Genomic DNA, 27,952 nt, shown 5'->3' on the forward strand with positions numbered 1-27,952 from the left:
GCAGACCAATCCGCACGCGCTGAGCACGAACAAAACGACGCGGTTAACCACCGTTTTTGCAGCGGTCGGCAGATTCTACCACCACAGCTTTCAGATGCATGCTACGATCGAACAGCTCAAAAGTTCACTTTTCTGCGCAGTAATTTTACAACGAAAAATGGCGCGATTACTTTCAGCATGTACGCGACCTGTTCGACCTGTTTCTTGCCGGAAGGCAAGAAATAGTAGTATTGAAGGGCTTTTGAAGGAAATTCACGCACGTATGGTCGACAATCAGAATGCATTTTGGCCACCGATGCCAGCTGATGGGCGGCCGTCGACAAAATATCATTGCGCGTGCGGTTACGCCGGTGACCACTGACAAACTGGCATTAACAATCATTCAATACTGCTTCACTATTCGAAAAAGTGGCGAAGAAAATGAGCTTCAAACTTGCTTCAAGTTTCCACGTGAACTGCGCATTTTGTGCAGTACACATTTCAATATTCAAAGCGAAAGCCTTATACATAAGTCTTTTGGAACACAATAAGAGCTGATCAGCTCATTATATGATGGAATATGAGTATTGCCATGTACTCGTATATGAAAATACTCGTATATAATTGAATACAGATTATATGATGGAATACGAGTATTGTCAGCACTAATGTTTTCGCCTGAAGACGGTCGACCGTCTTCTGGCGAAAACACTAGTGCTGACAATACTCGTATTCCATCATATAATCCACTAAATATCAACTAAAGCATGCCTAACTCCATTAGAATGGTGTAGAACAAAATAGTAAAACTAAGAACGCAAATTAAAACAAATCAACAAGAATAGAATAATTAAGAGAACGCATGTCTACTTAGTGCGTAAGATAAACCAAAGTAATTAAGGGCGAATCAAGCATGAAATAAATGAACTGAGAACGTAACGAACATAAAAGCGAATTTTCATGTGAATGCATGCCTTCAAGACATGATAGTATGCAATTAGCAACCCTGTATATTGAAAGTTTTTAATTCATACTGAAGGGCAGACACGCAAGAGCTCTTCAATGAAACTTTATTTGTGCACTGGTATAAATAGTATGGATGATAAATAGCTGCCAGTTGATTGATTGATTGATTGATTTGTGGGGTTTAACGCCCCAAAACCACCATATGAATATGAGAGACGCCGTAGTGGAGGGCTCCGGAAATTTCTACCACCTGGGGTTCTTTAACGTGCACCCAAATCTCAGTACACGGGCCTACAACATTTCCGCCTCCATCGTAAATGTAGACGTCACTGCCGGGATTCGATCCCAGAACCGGCGGGTCAGCAGCCGCGGGTACCTTAACCACTAGACCACCGCGGTGGGGCAAATAGCTGCCGGTAGTAGATACACTACACTCAGTCATATGTTGCGCAAAACTGTCAATACGGCATACTTTCGAACACGCCAAGGTACTTTAGAACACGCCGAATACGCTCGACGACTGCTAACGGTGGTCACAATAGGTCTGACGGAGACATCCGGTGCTGGCTGAGAACACGCAAGCGGCGTGCCATTGTGCGCGTAAAGTTCGCTTCTCCGCGTGAATTTCCACATTTGACGTCACTTCACACCACGTGACAGCACCCGCTGAATAGCGGCGCAAGCAATACAAGGCAAAGTTATGCGAAACGCTGCTACATGAATGTAGCAGAGCTTATAATGTGATAAGAGACTACTAGATGGCGCTTGCGCCGCATAGGTGAAGAAAAAAAATGACAGCATATCCACGGGGTGAATGATGGATAGTGGGGCGAAGCATCCGTCCGTCCATTCGTTCTTGCTTCCGTCCATCCATGCGTGCGTCTGTGTGACCGTCCATGCGTCCATCCGCCCGTCCGTGCGTGCGTCTGTTCGTGCGTCCGCATGTTCATCTGTGCGTTTGTCCCTGCTTTCGTCCATGCATCCGCTCCTGCGTCCATCCATGCGTCCATTCGTCCGTGCAGCCATCTGTGCGTCCGTCCATGCATCTGTCTGTGTCTCCGTTCGTCCACCTATTCAACACTCCAAGTACCACCACCTCGCATCTTTTCATAATATATTCCTCATATAGAAGCACCGCCATCCAGCGGACATTCAAAGGACTAAACGAGAGGTGAAACACGCACACTTTCTTACGGCTTGCACTTCGGGTCTACTTCCCACCTTTAACCACCTCGAGTTCATTGTTTAAACTAGTTCACTGTATTCATGGCACTGCGGCCCAACGCTCGCTAAACCTTTCTAAAACCAACGAGGTTATGTCCAGCGAGTATAACGTAGCAACCCTTTCGTGTCTTCTGTGCGTTGTTGAACAATAAAAAATTCGCAGCATGCACGTCAACGAAAAGCCAAATTCTCCCGTTTCTCATTCCCCCTTAGCAGCCATTGGCATGTACATTGAGCACCATCTTTTATTGTTCAACAACGCACAGACGAAATCACTCACCGGCACCACCATGGTGTTCAAAATGTTATACTTGTTACACACTACTACAACGGCTACGAAGGACGAACGGGTGCCGCTATAAAAAGCTTCACTGAAAAAAAAAGATAAATCTAGTTACTGGTTCATTATGTATTACTGCTAGGTGGCGTTAGCCGCCGCCTGATCTAAAGGGTACAGCCACATCAATCCGCCCATCCATCCATTCATGATGAACCTAATACGAGAAGGCGCTGCGACGCTCGATGCGTGCTCCTTTTCCTTTCCCCATGGCGTGCACTAGTGTGATAGGAGACTGCGTTCGCTCTTGCGTTAAAATGCGCGTTCGCTCTTGGCGCGCTTCCTCTTTCACCGGCCGTCTGCGTGCTTCGAGCATGGCCTCCGAGATGGTGGGCGCGCGGCCTCGGAGGCCATCTTTTGAGTATGAGTGATGAAAACAAGGCGGCGGAGCAGAGGGCTCGTAAAATGATGCAACGCGTGCTCGCCGTCTTTACATGATGATCGGCTGGGCCCAATTCTCGAAAGATTCACGGGTACTAACGAAATCTCCGGAGCTTCGCCCACTCATCATCATTCACCTCATGGATTTGCTGTAATTTTTTTCAAGTAGTTTCAAATATTGTAAATCTGTAGTGGAACACCTGCTTGCCATGCAGACGGCCTGGGTTTGATCCTCACTAGGACCCGGAAATATTTATCATTACACTTGCATCTTCCACAATTCTTCGCTCAAGATTTCTCGGACAAAATTTTTTTTCCCAACCAACGACGCCCACGCCGACGCCGGAATTTGTGCGAAACGAGCTCTAATGTTCTCGCGCTAAAATTCCTAGGAATAGATACAAATTTTGTAATGTTTGTATCCTATAACCTTTATTACTCTAAAATTTAATAATATTTTACAAGACCACCAAATTCTTGGCCAATCTCTCACAGTGGATATGAGCCGCAAGAGAGGGTGAACGTGAACAAGAATAGACACCGTAAGCGGCTGCACGCGAGAATTTGCGACTAAATATACCCCGCTCACCACATGGTAAATAGTAAGTTTCTTACAAAAATACAAATGACGCACAAAAAGAAAGCATAAAAGCGTGAACGAATCAACATTACGCATAATACTGCCGGAAAAAGGAATCTTATAACACATTTTCCAGTCTTGGCAGTCACTTTGCCATGGAGACAAAGTGCTATGGAAGCCCGTGCACTGTGCGCGAGGCCGACGTTAGAGAACCAAAAAAGGTCTAAATTTTCCAGAGACCTTCTCTAAGGCGTACCTCATAGCCCCAGTCGCTTCGGGACGTTGGGCCATAAAACACAACCGACCAACTTTTCTCTACCTCGAACCAGGCCAACCGACCCTGCCCGGAGCATGTTTTAGGTCCACTTAGGTCACTCCACTTTTTTGTTGGACATTCCATGACTCTGTATACTTCCTGTCTTACTTCATGCCACCTGCTCTAATTGCATATTCGACTATCCACTAGGTGCATATACAAAATTTCGGGAGAGGCCTTCGGAGAATGCCCACAAATTCCGTGGCTCAAGCTGTCTAATCTGGCGCACAACCAGACGCCGTTGTACATTGATATACACGTATTGAAGCCAAGGCTAAAGGCAAACTTTGCCTTTAGCCGTGTCTTCTTGGAAATTTTGCAATTGTTCTTAAACTAATTAAGAAAGAAAGGAGTTATCGGTATTAACGGTAATACACAAGTAGCCAAAGCTTGTTAAGAAGAAGTGGAAGCTTCGCTTCATTGGCATTTATTCGTATTCCGCCCCTATAGGCGTACATATTGGGCTATTTAAATATAACAATATATAACTTGAGGGACTATTATTTTAAAAAAGAAAGCTGGGACTGCAATGGCAGGTGAGTGGATCGAAGCACTGTGTTGCCTCGCAGTATAGCTTCACGTCAAGGCTGAAAGCATCGAGGCAGCTAGCACAATGCGAGGCTGCAAAGCGCCCACACTTTGGTATCGTTTCTCGGTTCTTGTGTGACCGCATCAATACGGGTTAATGACATCGAAAATAGTACGATTACATTAATTATAGGGCGACTATTGAAACACCAAAATCATGTTTGCCTCCGGCGTATAGTAGAGTCAAGTTGGGACGGTGAAGGTCGCGGCCGTCACCAGAAGGAGCACGACCTGACCGGGTTCATCCTGGAGCCGGGCGGACAGTTGAACGCTTCGGCGAACGGCAGGAAGCGCGAGAGCGCCACGTTGACGCGCATTCTCGCGGGAACGCCGATCTTGTAGCGCAGCCTGCGGCGCGACGCGTCGGCCGCGTGCGACGGTTCGCACAGAGTGCTGGCCCAGTTGACGAAGAAGAGCCGCTTGAGCGTCAGGTCGCGCGGCTGGCCAGCGATGGCGGCGCTCTCGTCTGCGCGCTTCTTGACGACGCGCGAGAAGACGTTGTGCAGCGGTCGCAACACGGCGCCGTCCATCACGTTCTCCTCGAGGAAGACCGAGGCGGCCAGGCCGTCTTGGACGAAGTGCCGGGCGGCGGCGCCGAAGCTTCCCTGCAGCCGGGGGCGGTCAAATCGCCATGGGCGCGTGAAACGACCCGAATTCGACAATCATTGGCTTTATGTGAAGCAGCAACTGATGTAGTCAATGTTATGCGACTATCGCGATCTATCCGAGGCTACAACTTGCATATGAGTAACAAGGTAAAAACTTTATAGAACTCTTTCCAGTGGGCATTTCTTTATAAGCATGAAAATATAATGAGCGTTATATCCTCAGTGTTTTGAATACTCTCCAATCATACTTATTCGGATAAGTTTCGATACCTTTGAAATTATTTGTTTGACGTAAACCTTCATTCACCTGAAATGCGATAGGGCGGGGAAGGGGTACAGCTTTTTAGAGCACGCAGCTGCTCTCACTGTGAAATTGCAAGATGACACTGATTACTAGCCTCCTTTTACAGGTGAACATCTAAGTTATTCATGAATTGCAGTGCAATAAAAGACACAATGACAGAACGGACGAAAGAACAGGCTGGTTAACTGATCTCCACCTGATGCCGGAATCACTAAACATTAATAGCGCGTGGCTGCAGCTGCGCAAACAGTACTTAGTAGGCTTGCCTGCAAGCATCTGGCCCGACCCAGGAAGCGGTCCTCGGACGTCGAAGACCACCAGCCGCGGAAATCACCGTCAGCGTCCACCGTGCTTCCACGCACGTCCATGACCGAGAACATGCCGCGCAGCAGCTGGCCCAGAAAGAAGGGCACAGCGTTGTGGTCCACGCTACGTGACATGCCGGCCACGAAGGCAACGGTGGCGGGCGACAGGGACAGCCTGTTGCGGCTCGGGTCGTACGAGAAGCCCGCCCTGAAAGCACTTTCTGACGGCAGGAGCAGCTCGCCGAACCACGTCAGATTCGACGTCGACCAATAATGGGCTCTCAGCGTGCGCATAAGAATATAGTACGTCTCGAGCACTGGCATATGTTGGTCGGGAGACAGCAGTACCGCGGGCTGGTCTAGGAGCGGGTAGTGAAGTTCCAAGTCGCGGTAAGCTGGAACCAGCACCGTCTGCAGTCGATCTATCTTGGAAACAGCCACGTCGGCTTCGTCCTGCGTTAACCAGGGTGCCGTGGCGGCACTTTGCCTCATCTCGAAGCGAGCGAGCTCTTCCAGATGACGCAGTTCTTCAATAAGGTTTCCGGAAACGAGGCCTGGAATCTTGTGAAGAACCGTGGACCAAGCTAGAACCCTCATGCCGTAGGGGTAGAGATGCTCCGCCAGGTACATGCATGCTTCGATGCGCGCTGGTACGCCGCCGGCCGAGCTGTACTGGTAACTCAGCGGGATCATAAACTCGGCAGCCTTGGAAGGCAACAGAGGCGATAAGTGGACGAGAAGCTTGTATCCGATATAATTGGCGAGCATTCTCGAGGTCGCCTGGGACAGGATGCTCGAAAGCCGCTCGAAGTAAACGGTGTCGAGCAGGACGATCTTGGTGCTGGAGTGCCGACCATCGTTGTTGCGAAGAAAGTACATAAAGTACAGGTTCCAGTTCCAGTGAGGATACGACCGCATCTGTATGATCGGACGCACGACGTGGAGCACGGGAACGCTGCGTGCGGAATGAGCGGCCGCGTCGCTCAGCCTCTGCTCTAGGCGCACGATTTCTAGGACCAGGTTGCGCATGTACGAGGTCGCCGGTCTTAGCAGCGACAAAACCTTGGCGACAAAGGTCTCGTACGATTTGTTGTCCTCGCCCGGAAAAATTTCCTCGTGCCTTCGCAAAAGTATGGGAGGCGAGTCGAGATGCAGCAAGATCTCGTGGTCCGCTGGTCGCTCCTTCAGGAAAATGCGGACGACGGAAGACAGGCCAAGCATCTTGTCCGCCACCATCGCGATGTTATGTATGTCCGTAGTCGGCAACGCGTCGACGTAAGGCCACTCAGATATACTGAGGTCGCCGAGTATCCGACGCAGTACGCTCCAGTTGGGTGAACTGCTACTTGGTTCCGGAACGCAGCGACGCAAAATAAGCGCAGCATGGCTGGCGAACCTGCTTTCGTTGACGGGTTGCTTTTGCAGTAACCTCCACAGGTCCAACATCAAGGCCGACGACGCCCTGTAAGCGAAAGGATGAGAGTTGAAGTTCCTGGCGTCTTTAAACCAGTTGTCTGAGCACACGTGCGCGTAGAAATCTTGACAGGGCGGAATTCTGTAGTCTATCTTTCCAAGGAGGTACTGTCCTTCCCATAGGCAAGAGTCTGTGGCGCAATCTCCCCGCGGTGCCAAGCTCGACGCTGGTGGCGACCCGGAGACCCCTTGGACTGCGGCTGAGGCTGCACGGGCGGGGGCAGCATTACCAATTCGCCCACGGCCGACTGCAGGACGATTGACGGGCCTCGCGTTGGCGAAGGGAAACTCGTCCGATACCATCTGGAGCAGTCTGTTGGCAGTGCCCAGCAATATCAACAGCACACAAGCCACGATTAGAACTACAGGGACGCACGCGTTCAGAGCACACACGTCCCAGCCGCTGTTCTCGAGGGCGTCCCGCGTGCGAGGGCGCCGATAGCGAGGTACGCGAAAAAAACCTGCGCCGCTCAGGCTCTTTAGGCCGTAACTTGGCAAGACAAGCGCCCGTGGCCTGACGCTGTGCGGTATTGGCGGTGCCGGTGCTGTGCCTTCACTCGTAGCTTTGTCGAGGGCTGCGAGTTCGGAGAGCAGCTTGCCAATGGACGTCGATGACGGCGTTGCGTCTGAGTCTCGAAGCTGTCGTCGGGCCGGAAGTTTCGTAGCCGATGGCGACGGCTTGCGACGACGCCGACTTTTGTCTCGGCCTTTTCTTCTTCTCCTGCGCGACAGAAGGTGCGGATCCCGAACCGAGTCCCGACGCGACTCGCGATCAAACTTTTTCCTGTTGGCATCGTGCACTGTAGGGAGAGGCGGCACAATAGTATACGGCACCGCGGTGGTGAACGGGAGTGGTGCGTCCACAGGCATGTAGGGTTGCGGCGAAGGGACGATCGTTGGGTACGGAGACGTCGGGTAAGGGAAAGGCTCCGTAGGGTTTGGGCTCGGAGTGAGGCTCGGCGTGAAGGTGGGCCACGGAGGGCTCGGCGACGAGTACACAGGGCCGAGCGGTGATGGGGACGGAGAGATCAGGCACGAGGGCATCGATGGTGACGGCGCGGAAAAGAATCCTTCGCCGTACCACGGCGGTTGCCCAGTCTCATTACCGGACGGACTTGGAGAGCCTCCGATAAACTCGGTAGAAGCGTAAGGGTACATTTCAATGACAGAGGCCTCCGAAAGAATCACAAACCCAGCAAATATTCTGTAGAGCTGAATGGCAGAGCAAGAATATGTTGGGCTCGAGCAACGGTGACTGCGCCACGAGCGATGAGGATGACGATGATGATGTTGATAATGCCTTAAATATGGCTCATACCCACTCAGCGGGATCGACCAGGAATCGATGACATGAGTTAGACATTTTCAGTATGAAATATTTACGAGAAAAATAACGTACGTAATGTGACGTCCCCGAAGACACGGACTGAACCCCGGCCCTTTCAAGATGTTTACGGTCATTTCTGAAACCCACGCATTGAAAAAAAAGGAAAGGAAAGCTTTCGGGGTAACGAATGCGCGTTCCGGAGTGGAGTTCCTGGAAAGATTCTGTCGACGGTTCTCGCGGCCCCCCACCCCCCACGCAAACACCAGGACCGGGTGGCGCCTTGTTGTCTACGGACAGTGTGACTGTGTACGGTGGCAATGCTCCGTGCGCACCCTTTAGATTTGTGGCATGGGGGAGCAGCAAAGCACCCTTTGTTGGTTCGGTGAATGCGACCCTGCTGCAGCGCCTGTGCCGGGCCCGGCCTGACTTTCCGTCAGCAAACTCCAGACGTTGGCCATTACTGACGACGCGCTTTGTCGGAGCATTGGGACCATTGTTCGCCCGTAATTCACGTGTCTTTGGACAGCTCACCCATTTCCCTCTCTGAGGCTTGAGTTTGTACATTGTTACTTGCTCGGCTTTGCTTGGGAGAGGGTTTTCCACTGGTGTGGGCCGCGGGGGCGGCCGTCGAAGATGACACACTCCGACTGACAGAGAAATGTGTCGTGTCAACAGTGGCAATTGGTTAGGTGCCACGGAGGCGTGGAGCCGTGCCCTACGAAAAGGGACTACGGAACGGCGATCGGAGAGATGAGGTGATGAGATCGAGATGGTAGAGAGGCGGAATGGAAAATGAAGATAACGGTGTGAAGAGATAGCGATGAGAGTCGATGAGATGATGACTGAGGCAGGGATGGTATGACGAGGAATGAAAGTTAGAGATGAGAAACGAGGAAGCGAGGAATTGCGGGAGGTTATGAAAGAAGATTAAGATGGAAATCGCTGATAGAGACGACGAAGATGACGAAGACGATGAAGACTGACAACACGGACCATTCGTGAGACGAACTTTATGCACCCTATTCAGACGAGCTTTGCAAAAAGGGAAGCGGCGCGTTGAGACGTTCCGTGGTTTTATTCATTAATAACTCCATCATTTGTGTCGTCGTGTGTTTTCTTTATATATGCATACCCTTGTATTGCTGCAGTTACTTTCTTTGTGTGCCTGCACGGTGTCGAACATCGCGAGTATCTAAATCATGTGTTGTAATTTTGTGTAGTGGTTGATGTACGCGGGTATACGATGTTTGCAGTTAGTAATAAATTAAATGAATCAGTTAACAGGAACAGGTCGTAGGGTCTTCTATTTCCCGCCCCCAGCACGACTCCCTGTGTATGGGAAGTGGTTGAGACGCATAGTCAAGAGGGAAACGAGAAAAAGGCTTCAGTGTTTTTCCCTCTCTTTGGCGATCGGTGGCGTAGCGGGGACGTCTCAGTAAAACGAAAAGAATGCGATAATTGTTTTTCTCCCGTTAATTCAAATGAGCGTGATAAAAAAAAAAAGCCAAGCCTGCACGGAAGCAGCAGCACAGTCACAGCGAAAGCTAGAAGAGCGGTCTTTCAATGCCTTTTTGAAACACTCATTTGGGTAACTACTGCAAGCACACTTGCTTGATATCCACTAGGTCATTATTAATAAATTTATTTGGGTAGGCCGGCATTAGCTAAGCTATTTTCCGTCATTCTTCTGAGAAGCATGGTATCCGCTAAACACTTGCGAGGAATTTTGTGCCAATTGGGCATGCAGTGGCTAACGACGATGATGAATTATGGCTGTAGTGAGTATGCGCCACAGTTAATAGGGAAAAAAGGACAAGCTTTTCTAATGGGTTGAAGCATTGGACGGAACACTCGTTACGCTATTCGCATTGTGCGACGACTGGTTGTTCTTTCATTGTTTTGAAACGCTTTATAAGCAGTATACTAACGCGATTGCTTTCCCGACATCAAGCCTGCCTAAGGCAAGTTTGGCAAGTCACAAGCATCGGTGTAGCTCAGTGGTAGAATACTGGGCTGGCACCCAGCAGATCTGGATTCGAGCCCCACTGTGTCATTGGAGCTGGGTCATGCTTGCCCGAGACAAGTTTGACAACAAGTTACAAGCACCGGCGTAACCCAGCAGACTCGAGTTAGAGCCTCACTGTGTCATTAACGCTAGGTTTTTTTTTTTCGCGCGACGTGGTTACGGACACCAGCGGCGGCGGCGGCGGCGGCGGTAGCGTACAACTGTGCGTGACCCGAGTTGTGATCTCATAACAGCTTTCGCAGTAAAAAACTCATAGTCATACATTTTTATGCGTTAGCACAAACTTCATATTCATCCGCTCCTCCTGAAGCGTTACTTTGAGAATAGACCCGAAGAGAAAGAAGTACCCTATAAAAAAGCCTGTTAAGCCGTAGAAAATAGAAACAAAGGCTACAGATTGCCCAAGAGAGAGAAATTTTGTGTATGACGGCAAGCTGTGTTGCGCAGGCCAAATGCTGTACCGGGTGCAATTGTGGTTGGATGAACCACCACAGGACTTAAGTAGGAATACTTGAGTATAATTATTGGATGTAACGTGCGTCGTTGCTCGGAGAATTCGTAATTATACTGCTAAAGTAAAGTACTAATGGTACACAGTACTAATGTAGCTACGACACCACGCTTATTGTAATGATGCAATATAGCATTTTCTAAAGCAACACGTTCTTGTGGTTTGTTGTCCTCCTAGTATGGCACTGTGGCAATGCAGGTGATCTACCACGTAGACGGCAATTTTTTCAATGTTTTCTGTATATTATAATTCTTAGATGTGATAGTTATTGTATTTATTTGAGGTTCCCATTATCACTAAATAAATAATTAAAGCCAGGAAAGATTGCTAATATGGTCTTTCATTCCCAAATGGCTGATTCCTCCATGACAAATAGATACCCCTGTGCGTGCATTCGGCAGCAGTGGCCCTAAGGAAAAAAATAACCGGTTCTCAGCTTTCCGAAACGTGGTACTAGTATCTTTTTTTATTCGTCAGTATAGTAGACTGCCGACAGGCATAAAGAAATAACGAATCGTTTCCTCCCGATTTCAGGAGAGGCACACAGGGTAGTGACTAAATATGATCTATGCAAGTCATAAAATGGAAGGAGGCAACGGTCTGGCTGCTGGCCTGAAAGTCGCGGGTTCAATTCTGGCGGTCACATTTTGATGGAGGCGAAATGGTGGAGGCCCGTGTTCTGCGCGATTTGAGTTGCAGGTACACCATATGGCCAAACTGCCGGAACCCTCCACTGTCAATCCCTACTAACCATATCGTGTTTTTTGGTACCTAAAACCTCGGGTATTATTAATATTAAGGGGGCAATGAGAGTCCGCGATTGCAACGCTCATCATAGAATCTTCCCCCACTGAAAGAAAGGGAAGACGACCAGACAGAGGCTTTTTTTTTTCAGCATAATCTTAGAAAATATAATATTGACATAGGATAATTTTTGCAGAAGTATACTGCAACGCAATAATCCACTTTATGGTCTATCAATGACAGAGGGTTATCCACACGCATCTGTGCTGCTCTTTGTCTCGAAGAAAGAATGACAGTATACACTCGGAAGCGTTCTCTGTCGAGCCAGTTCGCAGCTGCACAATGCAGCGTCTTTCATGGCCAAGTCATTGCTTCGCGTCCTGCAGTGCACTCAATAACACTTAGCAAAAATACGTATTATTATTATTATTATTATTATTATTATTATTATTATTATTATTATTATTATTATTATTACTTCATTTTAATCTTATTTTACCCTCATGGCTTCGAACTATTCCAGAGGAGAGGAATAAAAACAAAAAGCACAAGTAAAAGAATCCAAAGCGCAGAAAGTAGCAAACGATTCAATAAAACAAAAATTAAAAATACGGTGTAAGCTACAAGCAAGTCTTGAAAACGATTGCATACTATCACAAGAGGAACGTTCAATACATATTATATGGAAGACGTTAAGGTGTGACAGAATGCGTCAGGCTTACTGATACTGGTGGTTGATGCTGACAGAAGGTTCCAGTCAGGACTTGTGTTCGAAAAAAAAAGACTGGAAAAAGGTGAAGGTTTTATTTCGAGGTATGTGCACTTCGTTGGGGTGATCTACGCGAGATGATATGAAACGTGCAGGCTGTATTAAGCATGATTTCAGATTTTGATAGTGTATTTTTGTAAAGGCACAAAGGCGAGCAATTTTTCTGCGAGTGACAAGCAGAGGGAGTTTGGGTCTATTCTTCACGGCAGTTACACTGGATGTTCGATGATAGTTGGAAAGAATGAGACGTGACAAGCGCTTTCTGATAGCCTCTAACTTGCTAGCGAGTGTTAAATGGCCGGTATCTCGCACACAAGGGGCGTACTGCAGTAAAGGTCGAATGTTGGTGATGTACAGCTGTTTCTTTAAAAATGTTGGTGCAACGGGAAAGTTTCGTTTTAAGTGACTGAGCATAAGATTAGATCTGGATGTGAAGTGATTAATGTGGTCGAACCATAATATCGAGTTATTAATGTGAAAACCAAAATACCTATGAGACAGGACATATTCAAGTTCGATTGCGTTTAAACTGTAGGAATAGTTAGCGATTCATGTATGGTTACGTGAAAATCTCAGTGCTTTAAAGTTAGAAATGACAAGTTGTATTTTACAAATGTTACACCAATATAAAATGTTGTTTAGGTCTGTTTGTAAGGTGTTGTAACCCGTATCAGTAGTTATTTTGCGGTAAGTTACACAATCGTTAGCAAAGAGGCAGATACACTGCAACTACTGCTGGCGCTACCGTAGCGCGTACACTATCCCTTGGTGTGAGTCGCTTATTGAAGCAGAGACAAGAACAAAAAACGCGTGCTTATGCATCCGCTTAGTGGTTAATTATAGCTGAGTAGACGTATGCATTAAGCGGAGCACATAGTAAGCCCTTAGCTATAAATCAATCAGTTGAGTGTTACTGGAACAATTGCAAGGGGTACGGTTCAGCCACAGCCACAGACTCAGTGGTCCTGGTTCAGTTTGTATTGTCACGTGCTTGTAGCATACAACGATCAGCAGAGAAATCGCAAAGTATTGAACTTTGTTGGGCGAACCAAAGCAAAACACTTGTGGTATACAACGACATCGCAGCGCACCACTGACGGCCGGCAAAATGTGCTCGTTGTTTCGAACGTTTGCGCTTGTACCGAATGCGTCACCGTACATAGGAGTTAAAGCTGGTGCTCAAGTAAGTTTCAGAATACGCGCGACTATTCTCGGTGCGCGAGAAATGTGGCTGGAACCGTCAGTTGCATTCCAGTATAGCTTCATCAAAACGTGGACTTCCGTAGAGCGATGTGCGTAACATTCATATTCAAAGAGAGCCGTTCACTACAAAAACAAAAACATGGCTGATTCCTTTTCTTAGGAATCGGTATAACACGAAAGTGAAACTTGTTTTCACGGAGGCATAGTTGAGCGTTTATTTTGCTTCGTTTCGCCACAAGGGTGAAAGAAAAAATGCTACAGCAAGAAATTGGAACATCATGCGAAGAATGGCAAACAGCTCGAAACTTGCAGTGCGCACCTCATGCAGAAAGCACGCACGAAATGAGCGTAGACAGCACGAGAGCTGACAAACAACTGTCTCAACTCGACACTTAATATACGCTATTCTTACGGAAAGAAAGACGCTCGAAGCAAGCGCACAAGTATACGCAATACCAGCGCGAACAACTGTCAGAGTTTTTCCTTCATCGTATGTGAGCAGCGTGCTCCTTTCGCAAACGCGGCCGCAGTAGTGAATGACGTGACCTCCATGCTCTCCTGAAACACGAGTCTGATCTGATAAGCCCGCGCGCAATCCGAGAGACCATGCCCAGTGGAGGCGCGACCTCAAAGAAACGCGAAAGGCCCAACGCGAGCCCGTTGCGCCATCTTGCTACTGGTGGCAAAAACGTGGGCTCGTTGAGGAACTCTGAAGACCGCCAACGGTATACTGTCTACATAAATGGCTTGCCGTTAATTGGCGTGACAACGTACGCTTCATGGAATTGTGATTTGCGTTGCGAGCTCACAAAGCGAGAAGTCCCTGGCTCGACGCCCCACTGCGGAACTTTTCCTTCTCGTTTCATTATTTGCAATCGTGGTGTATGTTTTAATAAGTCATATCCGTGACGGAAATTAGTCAGCGGAGCCATGGTGAACCCCGGCATAAAACCATTTCGTGTTAAAAAGCAAGTGTGTGTGTCAATATGCTACGTTTTATGCAATGTTCAGTTATGCCTGAAAGGAAGCAGAACTTTCTTACGTGGCAAAATGACCGGAGGTAATATGGGCTTCGTCCGCATCATGACTTTCTTTAGCGATTCTGGTTGGCTGGTGAGATGGGCAGCTTTGTCCTCGGTCGTGTCTTGGGAGCCTTCTGACTGGTTCTGGCAACAGAAGAGATATGTCGTCTAGAAACCCATTCCGCATTTCGAGAGGGATGAAATGCTTGCGAACTTAGAATTAGGTGCACATTCAACATCAATAGATGTTTAAAATTTCCAGGGCCCTCAACTACGTTGTCTCTCATAATCATATTGTGGTTTAGGAACGCTAAATCCAAATTGTTATAGTACATTATTAGCAAAAAAAAAAAGATTGCGTCTCCCTTGGCGACACTTCAGAACGTTTTGCACATAATTATGATGACAAAGTAGTCACACGGTGCCCTATGCATCCCAGCTTTTCCTCTTCTACATCGCCTTTGATTGTATTATTTCCTTCACGAAAGCCCACGAGAGTTTTCCGCACCTAACATGGTACTAAACTTACTACGAAATTAGAGGCGTCGAGACCTTTCACATATCTTGGAGAACCTCCGGGACCATCACACCATTGACTAAGCTACTATATCAAGTGATAAAGTCAGCATGCGAAGTAATGTAATCTGACGGCACATATTTATGCACCAGTGACGTAACGATGACATGATCACGAAGTAAGTTTTGCTTCACGTAGACTACGACACCACCGGCATTCACTCTTCGTAGTTATTGAGGCATCTATCTTTATATGGCTTTATCCATAATAAGAGCTTGACGACGTTGACGTTCACCAAAGGAACGTCCAAAAAAATAGCACTTGTCGATTACTTTCATGGATTTGTCAACGAACCCGAGTAAAAAAAAAGGAAGAAAAGCTCACTGTTGCCAAGGGCACCAGACATCGAGAGAAGTAAATACTTTTTGAATAACTTCCCCTCGAGAAATAATCATGTTACCACTGTTTACTACCTATAAACTCCTCAAGCACGGGATATTAGCGTCCAAGAGACTGTTTGAAAAATTATCGTAAGTTCATTCTTAGTGCTAACATGTTCATATTTTTTTTTTGCGCATGGAAGCATTATACAGGCTTCATGTAGGTTGTACGACCGAATAGAAGATCAAGCTGCAGTTATTTTCAGTGTTATACTGACTACAAATAATTAGCTGTAACTACTGGAAAATGTTTGAACAGGCATCATGAAAACATTCAAAATACATGGTTTGTTTTTTAGATTGACGTTGAAGTTACTCTAAACCTTCCAAGAAACTAAACTCACCTCGTCCTCACCGTTTACGTGAGCTTCGTGGTTGCCGTTCATGGCGCCGTTGGAATGATGGTACCTCTCGTGCATGTTAACAATGGTCTCTGAGAAGAAAAGATTAGCGTGATGTCTTGAAAAAAACTTCGAGTGTTTTTATTTTCTGATTCCGTGCTAGTCTTACCCAGCATGGCTTTTTTTTATTTTTTGCCACTTAATACCAGGTGAACTGTTTATGTGTCATACAAACAGTGGAGCTTACGAGTTTAGTTAAAAGCAGTAAATCTTCCAGCCCCCACCCCCCCCCAAAAAAAAATTGGCATCATTTTAAGTTTGTCATGTTTATATCTAGCTTTCCGCTGAGCTAATTTGATTTTCAATAGAAACATACTTAAACAGAAAGCTGCGTTTTTTAAGTTGCAGCTCATCCACCACAACACAGTCACAACAATGGTTCAAAAGATAATAAAAGAAATTAAGGCAACAACAAGAACTACATACATAGCCAATGAGAAATCATGCAGTATGTATAGCTGTAACATAAACAACAATTCCTCTCTACAGACATTGTTTAACGTGCTGGCACAACAAACTAGTTAAATATGTCTTAGACGAAACCGGCTGAACAGGTCTCAGTAACGATATCGGGCCAGTGCAAATAGGAAACACTTAGCGTTAAGTAGAAGTCCTTTGAATATTACACTTGCTGCCTTTTAGGCCCGAAGCACTTGCAGTTCATGATGTTAACCACGTTTAAACAACGTTTCTTAGAGCATTGTTTACCTGATTGAGTTTCGCTGATTTACATTGCTGATTCCAATGCCACGCCGACGCCTCTAGCCAATTATCAGATGTGAAAAGAAAGCAAAACTCTGAGTTATCAAATGCACAACCCTACCCATTTAAATTGTCATTCCATTAAACTACGCGCGCTTCCCGACGAACCTCGCAGCATTAAAGGGATACTGGCACCAAGGTTCAAAGTTCAGCTTACTCTGTATGCAGAGACGCCTATGAGCAATGAGCTATGAGGTTAAGCAAATGATAAGATATATTATCTTGATACTAAAGTCAATATTCGCATATGGCACCAACTAATGTCGATACTATCGTGAAGTCAGGCCACAGAGTCAGTTTATTAGTATGGCTAATTGTGATGATATCAAGTACAAAAACATACGAATTTCCCGCTTCAGCCTCTCCAAAGTAACCACGGAGTGGAGCGGCAATAGAGACATCCCGATAAGTTGTGCGAGCAGGTCTACAGAATCTCACACTATTGTGACGTCCGGGTACAGTAGGAATCAAAACTAAATATAAAACGTACTGTATTTAATTTTTCGATGCGCTCTCGCACTTACCCGTAAGCCCTTGAGGGCTTGACTTTTGACTAAAAAAAAAAAAAAACCCAACTGAAAATTCTCGTGTCCGCACCCCTTCAAAGGCTACTGCACGTACCGCCTGGAGAAGTGAAATACTTGCTGCTCGTCAGAGGACAAATTCAGCTTGCAATCAACGAAATGTGCCAATACTTTGAGAACATGCTCACTCTGTATAGAAGGGGGCGCGAGGGCTTTGAGCCTGCTGACGGTGTTTCCGAGGTGGGTCGCGTTGGCCAGTTGATTGCGTTTGATGATTTGTTCGAGTCCCAGTTTCTCGGGATACTGCAGGTAGTAGTCGGCCGTCTTGCCTTTCTGTGCGCGGCAGAAGAGTAATGCCAAATTAACCGTGTAAGCCAAGACGACTTTCTGAGATTTGAAGCACTTTGGCGTCTAGTACAGTGGGTTGTATACCTTGAGATCGCGGTGAACGAAGCACCTAGTCGGAGAAATTTTAAGCAGGGTTGAGTCTTCAGAAAGCGAGTTGATAAAGCCCTCACGTGATTCTCAGGCGCCGGTCGCACGTTTATCTGCTTAGAATATCTCTAGATCACATTTCAGGCATGACCAATATAAATGACAAGAGTGTCTGCTTTGCTGTGAGGCGATTAGATAGCTTTAGTTTGTCCATAAAGAAATGTATTGTGGTGTGCGAAACATCGGAGCATCGGAGACACATGCATGTGTGGAAGAAACAGTGATTCCATTATCTGGCCATGCTTTAGCTATCTGCATGCGAAATGATAGTGGCAACAGCATTCTTTCAAGTACACTCAATTTTTGTTAATTCTACAAGGAAAGTGCCGCAACATAACACACCTAGCACGTTGCGGCCAAAGAAATATTCACAACACGATTCTACAAGCGCTCACACCAAATACAGATAGGCGCTGTTCTGCTAATCATTGAAATCCAAACATTTTTATTTATACTTGGCATTCGCACTAGCGGTGATCACAGAGAGTACCCACGTGATAGTTTAGGGTAAATAACCAGCGCACTTTCATTTCTAGCAGTTCGTGTCACACCGGCGTAAATTTGACTCGAACAACTATACATCAGAGCCCGCATTACCTTCAGCCTCCTGAACTGCAGTGACATAACGCGGTTATTACGAGCAATAACAATGGCTCATTTACATATCTCACTAAAAAACAACGACGTCACTTTTCAATACGTGAGAGCTGTGCGCTTAATCTCCGAATTCAGTCATTTAGGCACCATTATCCATTCGCAGGTGGTGCACCTGTCTCGATCGTGTTCTTGAGCACGTGGATTTAGACTTCTTCTTACCCACCCTCTCTCCTCCGAACATAAATAAATAAATAAACATAATCACTGTAAAAATTCTGATCCATCTGGCAGAAAAGCGTGACAACCTCACGGTCTCATTCAAACACACATTTCGCCACACTGTTTTGCCTTGGTATTTCTTCCTTCTTTTGTGTTGTTACTCACGCTATCTACGATTGTCGTCGGGGAACCGGCTGCAATGAGCATGTTGTACATCTTGCGGCCGTCTCTGAGAGCGGCCGCGTAGTGAAGAGGCGTCCGGCCCTCCTGTTTGGGAAAAAGGAGTGAATAAACACACCGGTGCTTAGCAATAAACCTATCGATAACGCGTTCTCTGTTCCCGCTTTATCTCATTTCTGAGACGGTAACATAAATTTGCATACAGGCATACCCTAATACATATATGTATAACCTCACCGTAAGCGAGCGTATAACCATCACTGAGTGCAAAGGTAGTGCATGCTGTCTAATTTCAATAATCGGTGGGACCCGACATTATATTGTGCTATACCAGTCTGCTTCCAAATAGCCCCGTAACATTGCATTCGCCAATTAATATCATTGATCATATGAATCACTTTCTTTCTGTATAAAGATGAATATATGTTTCAATAAAATTAGCTTTATAACTGCATATAGGCGTTCTTAACTATGATAGTACTCCAGCAGTAGACGTACTGGGTATTCATTGCATTAAGTGGGAAATTATGTGAGGCGATGTTGTCAGCGAATTTAAATTTCTGTAAATTTGGACAAGTTTCACTGCCTCCCCCGCAGTGGTCCAGTGCGAAAGGCCGCACCGGACACAAAAATTAAAATGAAGTAACGATGTGCCTCTCGCGACGGCCTACCATCGGTCCCCGGTTTTGACGGGGAAGGTGGGAAGTGAACGACTCTCGGCGTTCGCGTCCTCGGCTGCCGGTAATATCGAAAGCTTGCGTGGACATTACCGTGCACTTTAAACCAAGATAGCACAGATCCGACGCAGTAAGGACATGTGACAGACTTGCCTCGCTTCTACAGTGATAGGCGCCGTCGACAAAACTGGGGCGCTTGTAGCGACGCCGCAGAGTGCAGGTTCCGCCCAGCTCAAAGCTCGCCACCGTCATCTTTGATCACGTGACGACAGGCGCAGCAGCTGCGAAGCTGCTTCCGATCACAGGGCGTTGGGGAGCCTCCCACGCGAACGCTTCCCAAATAGAGAGTTTTAGTACAGCGGAATGGTGCTACGTACGCATCACGCAAGCGCCTTGCGTTACGTGGCGTCGTTTGCCACTAATCGGCTTTCAGCTTTTAGTACGCCGTAGTACCCGCGTACGTAACGAGCGTGAAGCGTGTTGTGCCATCTGATAGATCGAAATAGAAGCACGTGTTGTTGACAGCCAATGTGAGCCAATCCAAGTGTTATAGCCAGATTGTGGCCATATTTTAAGCCACAGAGCTGGTCAGTGCTTGCCTTCGATGCGGCAATTTTGCAAAACGAAGTCTCGCGCTGTCGCGAACATGTTCGAGAGCGGCGCGATCAGCTCATACGTACGCACGCACGCATCCCATGAGTGCGTACGTAGCGGCTGCGTACGTAACGTGATACGTGCGCGTTGTGGTCTGCGCATGCGCACTACGCAGAATGTGGCGTCCTTACGTACGCAACGCCGCCACGTATGCAGCGTACGCAGTACTAAAACTCTCTAATAACTGTGCTCAGAGGCAGCTTCGCAGCTGCTGCGCCTGTCGTCACGTGATCAAAGATGACGGTGGCGAACTTTGAGCTGGGCGGAACCTGCACACTGCGACGTCGCTAAAAGCGCCCCAGTTTAGACGACGGTGCCTAACGCTGTTTATACAAACACGGAATAGTTGTCTATAATTGTGGGAGAGGAGGGGTCACTGTGTACACGCCTATTGTAACGACTCTGGTCACCTGGGCGGCAGGTACATGCTCACATGCGACAGGATATTGTTTGTATAGGGCTCTATAGTCATCCCTACAGGTTTATCCTATATAGCTTCCGGCTAATACTGATTCGGGCCACTAGCACTGCCACTCACAATGTCCTTGGCACTGAGTGACTCGCGGAAGTTCTCGGCCAGATGCTGGGCGACGTCCATGTGTCCGTGCATGACGGCCTTGTGGATGGGCGTGGCGCCCATCGAGTCCCGGGCCAGCGACAGCGAACGGTGGCTCATAAGCGTCTGCACCTCGCGCAGCCGGCCCCGAACCACGGCGCGATGCACGTCGCTGATCTGCTCCTGCGCGAATAGGTCACCAACAACGGTATGTAAGCGCGCGTGCGTTGCACTAACTTGCCGAGTCGAGTCAGCATTTCGGTTGAAAAATTGTTGCGAAGAATGTAAGTTGATTGATAGACTTTAACGTATACAAAAACGACCCCAAGCTACGAGAGAGGCCTTACAACATGCTCCGGGTAATCTATACCCCACGAAGCCCTTTAGCACGCACTAAAATCGCGCAGTTCACGGACCTCTAGCATTTTTACTTTACCGGAGAGCAACCACCATGCATGCCCGAGATCAAAGACGTGTACTTCGGTTCAGTCAACGAGTGCCGTATATAACCACTGGACCACTGGGCCTCCATGACAGCTCTAGCAGTGAATGTTCACGTCACTATCACAATGCCCTAGATAACCAAATTTTAAAGGTTAGGTTTTGTCATATCAGGCAATGATATTTTGCGTTACGGTTCTTAACCAAATGAAGACAAAGCGTAACAATCGACAACCATCTATCGCAACCACTTGATGTTTGTTTTGCAGTACCTCAGGGATTGATTCTCTCTTCTCTTTTATTTTTAATGTTTAGTAATGACATCCACTTTTCTGTTAGTAACCTTGTTCGGATGCGACTATTTGCCGACGACTGAGTCGTGTACGCTGCCGTACACAGCTCAGACGATCAAGTTAAACTTATCAATTCACTGCAAACACTTTATTTTTGGTGTAATATTTAGGGCATAAAATAAACGCATACAAAACTCATTTCATTTCATTCACAAGTAAGACGAACCCCCTTAAATTTACATATACCGCAAAAAATACAATTATTGACAAAAGCAACCAAGTAAAATACTTAGGCATTACACTTTCGGTGAACCCCAACTGGGAACATATTTTGGCAGTGTGTCAGAAATTGGGAACAAAAACTGTCCTTGCCGAAGAAAAAAAATTGTGCGCTGCATCACCACATCTCAGACTGAATGCATACAGAACACTAATTAGATCACGTTTAGAGTACGCCAATCTCATCCTGAGTTCACATCAAAAGCACCTCATTAGCAAAATAGATCGAATACACAAAATGGCAGTTAGGTTTGTATATTTAGATTTATCGAGGCAATTCAGATCTGCAAGATCAAAATTTCTGGAGCCCACCACTACGGCGTCTCTCATAATCATATGGTGGTTTTGGGACGTTAAACCGCACATATTAATCAATCGAGTTCCGCAGGCTCGCTCGCAAGAGCAAACTTAAAACCTCTTTCGGAACGCAGAATTATATCGCGACTAAATTTTCTTTACCAATTATATCATGGCGACTTCCTACAATCACGTTCTCATTACCTGCTAGATCCACCTAAACACTGAATGCGACAGAACCATTCCAAAACAATACGAACCTTTATGTCGTGTTAAAGCTTATAAAATTTCCTTTTTCCGTCAGCTATTTACCACTGGAACAGATTAGACAGTAATGTTATATGAAGTAACACCACTCAATCATTCATGAACTTAATACAGTGCGTCGAATCCGAATTACGATTTGTTGACAGTGTACCCTTTTTCTTGTTACTTCGTGTATGTAATTTGTCTTCGTTATTTTCGTATGTATTTTCTTATCCCCACTCAAGCATGGGCCGAGAATGACCTGCAATATGCTCAAATAAAAAAATATAAATCAAATCATTGAGGCGTGTTTTGGATGTGATGATAACGTGCAAATCACACCCTGACATCCTATCACCAGCATCGAGCACCTCGATCAGAACTATTTTACCTCGAATAGATGTCGTCATTCAGCTAAGGTACTGCTCTGCGTCTTTAAGATTTATTATTGGGTCTAGCAAGACGCCGGCTAACGACCAAAGCGCAAGTTAGAGCGGAATAATAATAATAAAAATAATAATAATAATAATATTAATAAAATTTGTCACAGTTCCACCGCAAGGGCGAAGCAATGAATGCGATAGGAACAACTTGGAATGTAACGCTGAGAACGGCTTGCCGATCGAAATGTGCAGCACGCTGCTCACGCACAAATCACACACGAAACCATCACACACAGGACGAGAGCTAACTAGCGACGTTTACAGCTCCAGCTTAACAAAATGTTTAAACAAAAACTACGCACGAAACGTAATCACAGGTACACATATGAGTGCGAACTAAAGAGTGTCCCAGTAGTTACTTCGCCGTGTTTGAAAAGCGCACTCTTTTCGGAAACGGGCCTGTTCAGACAACTAACGCAATAGTTTCGGTGAAAGGCCAAGGCACATGATTCTCCCCACCGAAGAATAAGCGCGCGTGCACGAGCACCTACCTCCTCTCTCCCGCCCCCCGTTTACGGGGCAAAGAACGCGTGGGAGATAAGCGAACGTTGGCGCATTGCGACGAGCTGGGGGCCGGGCGGCTTTTTTTAGGGGCAAAGCTCCTTTGGGTCTGTCCATCCTCGGCGTATGTACGTAGCCACCTCTAGTTTAGTTGTTGCATTGTTTACTAGATGGCGTGGCTACCTCTAGTTTAATTCTTCGATTGTTTACTAGATGGCGGGGAGCTTTGCCATAAAATCCGTTCGCTGTTGGCGCGCGCTTGGAGTTGCCCGATGGATAAGGCCGCAGAGCGGCGAGCGCGCAAAGCGGTGGCAGCGCGTGCTCGCAGACAGAATCACGATGTGCGAGCACGCGAGGCAGAAGCGCTTCGTGAAGCTGCGCGACGCCGCCGCCAAGATCCCAGCGTTCGAGAACGAGAGGCCCAAGCGTCACGGCAACGGCGCGAGGACCCTGCAATACATATAGACACACAGTGTTTCTCACGTCTTGATGATGAAGTGGACGAACTTTCACTGAACAGTCACGGTTTTACCGATGATTTCCCCTCAGGAGCTTCGCCCACTCATCATCATTCACCCCGTAGACATGCTGTGAATTTTTTTTTGCTTTCTCGAATACACACACACACACACACACACACACACACACACACACACACATATATATATATATATATATATATATATATATATATATATATATATATATATATATATATATATATATATATATATATATATATATATATATATATATATATATATATATATATATATATATATATATATCAGCCGAGACTGTATATATAATGGCTATCGTAATAATAATAATAATAATAATAATAATAATAATTTGTCATAGAAAAACATGGCTTTCAGAAACGATCTAACTTGTCCTATATCAGCTCTGTGAAATAATTGTTTGCAGACTCATCTTTTCATAACTAAAGCTGTTATGAGATCAAAACTCAGATCACGCGCGGCGCCGTACTTGTCCACCGCCAGCGCCGCTGGTGTCTGTGACCACTGTCGCGAAATAAAAAAAAAAACTTCGTATTCAGGCCACAGCTGGGCTCAAACCAGGGTCCGTTACGTGCCTTCCCAGTATTCCACCACTGAGCCACGCCGGTGCTTGGGACTTGCTCGCAAATTTGCTTTAGGCAGGTTTGATGTCGGGAAAGGAATCGCATTATTATAAGTAATAAAGCGTTTTACAACCGCAATACAACGAGGCGTCACACAATGTGAATAGCTTAACGGGCGCGTCGTCCAACGCTTCAACCCATTAGAGAAGCTTGTTTTTCATCACCTATTAACGGTGGTACATAGCCACTTCCTCATGGTTGTCAGCCATTGCATCAATAATTGTCACTAATTTCCTTGCAAGTGTTTAGCGAATACAACGCTTCCCAGAAGAACTACGAAAGAAAAGAACAGCGAATGCTGGTGTACTACCCAGAAATTATTATTATTAATGCCATAGTGGGTACCCAGCAAGCGTGCTTGCAGCAGTTACCCAATGAGAGCTTAGAAAAGGCTCTGAAAGGTCGCTCTTATAGCTTTTGCTGTGACTGTGCCGCGCCTTCCGCGCAAGCATGGCATTTTTTAGGGGCGAAGATCCTAAAGGCTCGTTCACACCGAAGGCGGGGCGGCCAAAGCGGCGAGGCGGCAACGCGGGAAGCTAGAAAAACCTCCTCTCCAGGTGGCGAAAGCGGGAGAAAAACCAGGCGGCAAGGCCGATCGCTCTCGGAGTTATGCACTGCGCCATGCTCCCGACCGGGTTGCAGAAATTAGGTGCCTTTTCTGATCTTCTAACCACCACCACCTCACGGAGCAATTTTTTGCCACCTTCCGAGGCTCGCCGTTTTGCCGCAACCAATCAGAACGCCACGCAGCGGAGGCGCGGTGGTGGCGCGGGTGTACGTTTGAGAGAAGCACTGACACGTCATAGCGACACGTGTGCAAAATCGCGAGAGGCCCACTACTTCTGCCGCGTGGCCAGACGAAGGAGGCATGTGGTCTGAGCATGTTCACGCACTCGCCGCTTCGGAAATCCCGTTTCGCCGCGCCGCCTTCGGTGTGAATGAGCCTTAAAGGCGTGGGTCTGCCCATCCCTTGAATGTGTGTACGTGACTGCCTACCGTTCCACTTTTGTCACCTGCCCACTAATTTGTCCTTGCAAACATACCACTACGCCCTATACCACCGATCCACCACTTCACCGACAATAAAGCAAATACTGTTCTGAAGTAGCCAATATGAAGCGCAAGATGGTCACGTACTTGTGTGAAGGTGCACGTTAAAGAACCATAGATTGTCCTACTGTGTCCATCCCTTATTTATACGTAACCGCTTTTAGTCTCCTCTTTGCAAACTGCCAACTACTTCGTCCTTGCAAACATACCAATACGCCCCATCGCTGATTCACCACTTCACCGACCATAAAGCCATTCCATTCTCTTTCCATAAATGAAGGGAGAATGGAAGCGACGTATAGCTACCACTTACGAATAATAAACTTTCTTGTATAAATATGTATTGTGTTTGTCACGTCTTTGATGATGTAGTGGGTGATATTTGCGGATGGTTCACTCTTTAGCGATAGAACCCTCCAGAACTTCGCTCTACTCATCATAAATCATTCCGTGAATACGCTGTGATTTTTTTCTTTCTCATTTAAATTTCAGCTAATTTGGGCTTCGGCCTCTCTAAATATTGCCTTCTAAAGAACCTTGCTAACCTAGAAAAATAAACTCAAAAGAACACTACCGTCAACCCATATATATCATCGAAGGCATGCGACAATCTGAACAATGCTTGTCTCTTCGTGCGCACTGTCTTAATCTCCTTCGCTTCAGCCATAGTCAAACATATGTCTTCGCACCACAAGTTTCTATCGAGAAGAGGCGATTACGTCACAAGCGTTTCTCACTATATATCCGGGCACGATGTCCAGAAACTCCTGCACGACCGGGTTGGGGCTCGTCTCGCCCAGCAGCCGGTCACCATGTCCGTGTAAGACGAGCTCTTCGAGGGCCTCTAAATTTCCTTGGCCGATGATTTCGCGGATCTGTACTTTCAGGCCCGCCGGCTCTGTAAAAGAAAAAAAAAAATTGTATTCGAAACTCTAAAAGCGTGCAATTGTTAAGAGGAACGCACAGCATCGATAAAGAGCAGCAATATTCGAGCAACATATGTCATACAGAAATAAAAAAAAACATCATTATCCTTCCCATCTTTTAATCTCATTCCACATTCCTATGCAGAGTAACATGCCAGCAACATACAGATGCCGGGAAAATGCCGTCCTAAGTGTAAAGCACTTCTTAGCGAACTACAGGCACACAGAGCGTTTTTATCTATACATATCTATGTGAACAGCCGCACACGTCTGGGTACCCTCTTTAACGTGGTGTATACACCGAAATTAATATATTAGGGTAAGAGAGTTCAGCAATACGACTGTCGGGTCACGACATGAAAAACGGGAAATGTCCTGTCGCGTATGTCGTCAAACCCTTTCCTCCAGACCCGCGTGGCACGTACCCGTATACAACAGGCCGCCGTACGCGGGTATGCGTATGTGTATCGGTCCGGCAAAACGCACTCCACGAGAGCACGCACAATTTAAGTGTAGGTCGTCTTAGTGCGCATACAACGGTGGTTGTGGTCCAAAGACCGAGTTAAAACGAAGAGTTTACAGCACAAACAAAACTGCTTCTCCGTTAAGGCAGCACAAGCATCACAAAAACTTCCACACTCGACAGGTATAAATTAGAGCACATGTACAAAATCCCTTAGAGGGCATCTAAATAAACGAGAAAAAACCTACCCCACTGAAAATGGGACCTTGCGTATTGCAATCTGTACAAGAACGCTTAGAAGCCTTGAATATTTACCACGTGGCTGTAGTTCACAATCCTTGGAATGTTTCTCAAACATCTCTCTTCCAGGAAACACTCAAACGAACTGCAGTGCTGATCGACGTCCCGGCGACACTCTTAGGAAAAGTGCACCCACGGCGTTAGAGTCACTCGATTTTTCAAGATCGACTGACCACACTGCACGGCTCACTCGAACCGCTTAAATTACACAACTTCTTTGCCGAGATCCCACCCTACCCTCCGTCATCTCCCATTTGGATCCTTTCCGACATTCCAAGTAATTGTTCGGCGCGTAACACGTACCACAGTGAAAGCTAGGGGAAAAGGATTAGTCGAGCCGGATCGTCTGCGGAAATGGTCCGCTCCAAAGGGTCCCCCACTAGGATGTCTCGAATTATCCCGATCTGCCCGGGCGTAGGGGTGTCGCTTGTGTAGAGGGTAAGGGCACGTCCTGGGTGCCTTTTGAAAGCTGTTTTCTTTTTCGTCGCGCTAGCCTGTTGAGGGGGAATTGTCGGCGCTGTGGCTTGATGCTTTCGTGTGGATGCAGAGGCGCGTTCTTGTTTTAGCACTCGTTTGGGACAAAGAAGAAGTGCTACATAACGACTAATACGCTTGCCGACACTGTAGATGACAGGGGAGTGAGTGAGTGGTGCTCCATAGAAGCTTTCTTCTAACATTCAAGCTGCTCGGCGGCCAACCACACCTTGGCGCAAACACACCACTGGCAAAAACTATCTGCCACACACGTGCGCGCCAAATAATCTGCTTAAGGACAGGAAACATAAGGCGAGCTACCCCACACACATTATCACACGCAAAAGAAGCATGAGAAAGCACACGAAAAAGCACAAGGACACGCTGTTACGATCACGTCAAACCGGTGC

At 46.8% G+C, this 27,952-nt stretch overlaps 1 protein-coding gene across 1 annotated transcript in view; it reads right to left on the bottom strand.

Annotated features, from left to right (window-relative positions):
* The window catches only part of LOC142790047 (uncharacterized), a 105,393-nt gene that overhangs the window by 74,889 nt on the left and 2,552 nt on the right, over window positions 1-27,952 (bottom strand). Inside the window, exons 4-9 of the mRNA XM_075885079.1 lie at window positions 26,117-26,277; window positions 20,668-20,868; window positions 18,784-18,885; window positions 17,496-17,640; window positions 15,965-16,053; window positions 14,684-14,807 (exon numbers count right to left, since the gene is read on the bottom strand). Coding sequence (XP_075741194.1) covers window positions 14,684-14,807; window positions 15,965-16,053; window positions 17,496-17,640; window positions 18,784-18,885; window positions 20,668-20,868; window positions 26,117-26,277 — 822 coding nt within the window. The remainder of the gene's footprint in view (window positions 1-14,683; window positions 14,808-15,964; window positions 16,054-17,495; window positions 17,641-18,783; window positions 18,886-20,667; window positions 20,869-26,116; window positions 26,278-27,952) is intronic.

This window comes from Rhipicephalus microplus, unplaced genomic scaffold, assembly GCF_043290135.1.
Source record: "Rhipicephalus microplus isolate Deutch F79 unplaced genomic scaffold, USDA_Rmic scaffold_67, whole genome shotgun sequence".
NCBI lineage: Eukaryota > Metazoa > Arthropoda > Arachnida > Ixodida > Ixodidae > Rhipicephalus > Rhipicephalus microplus.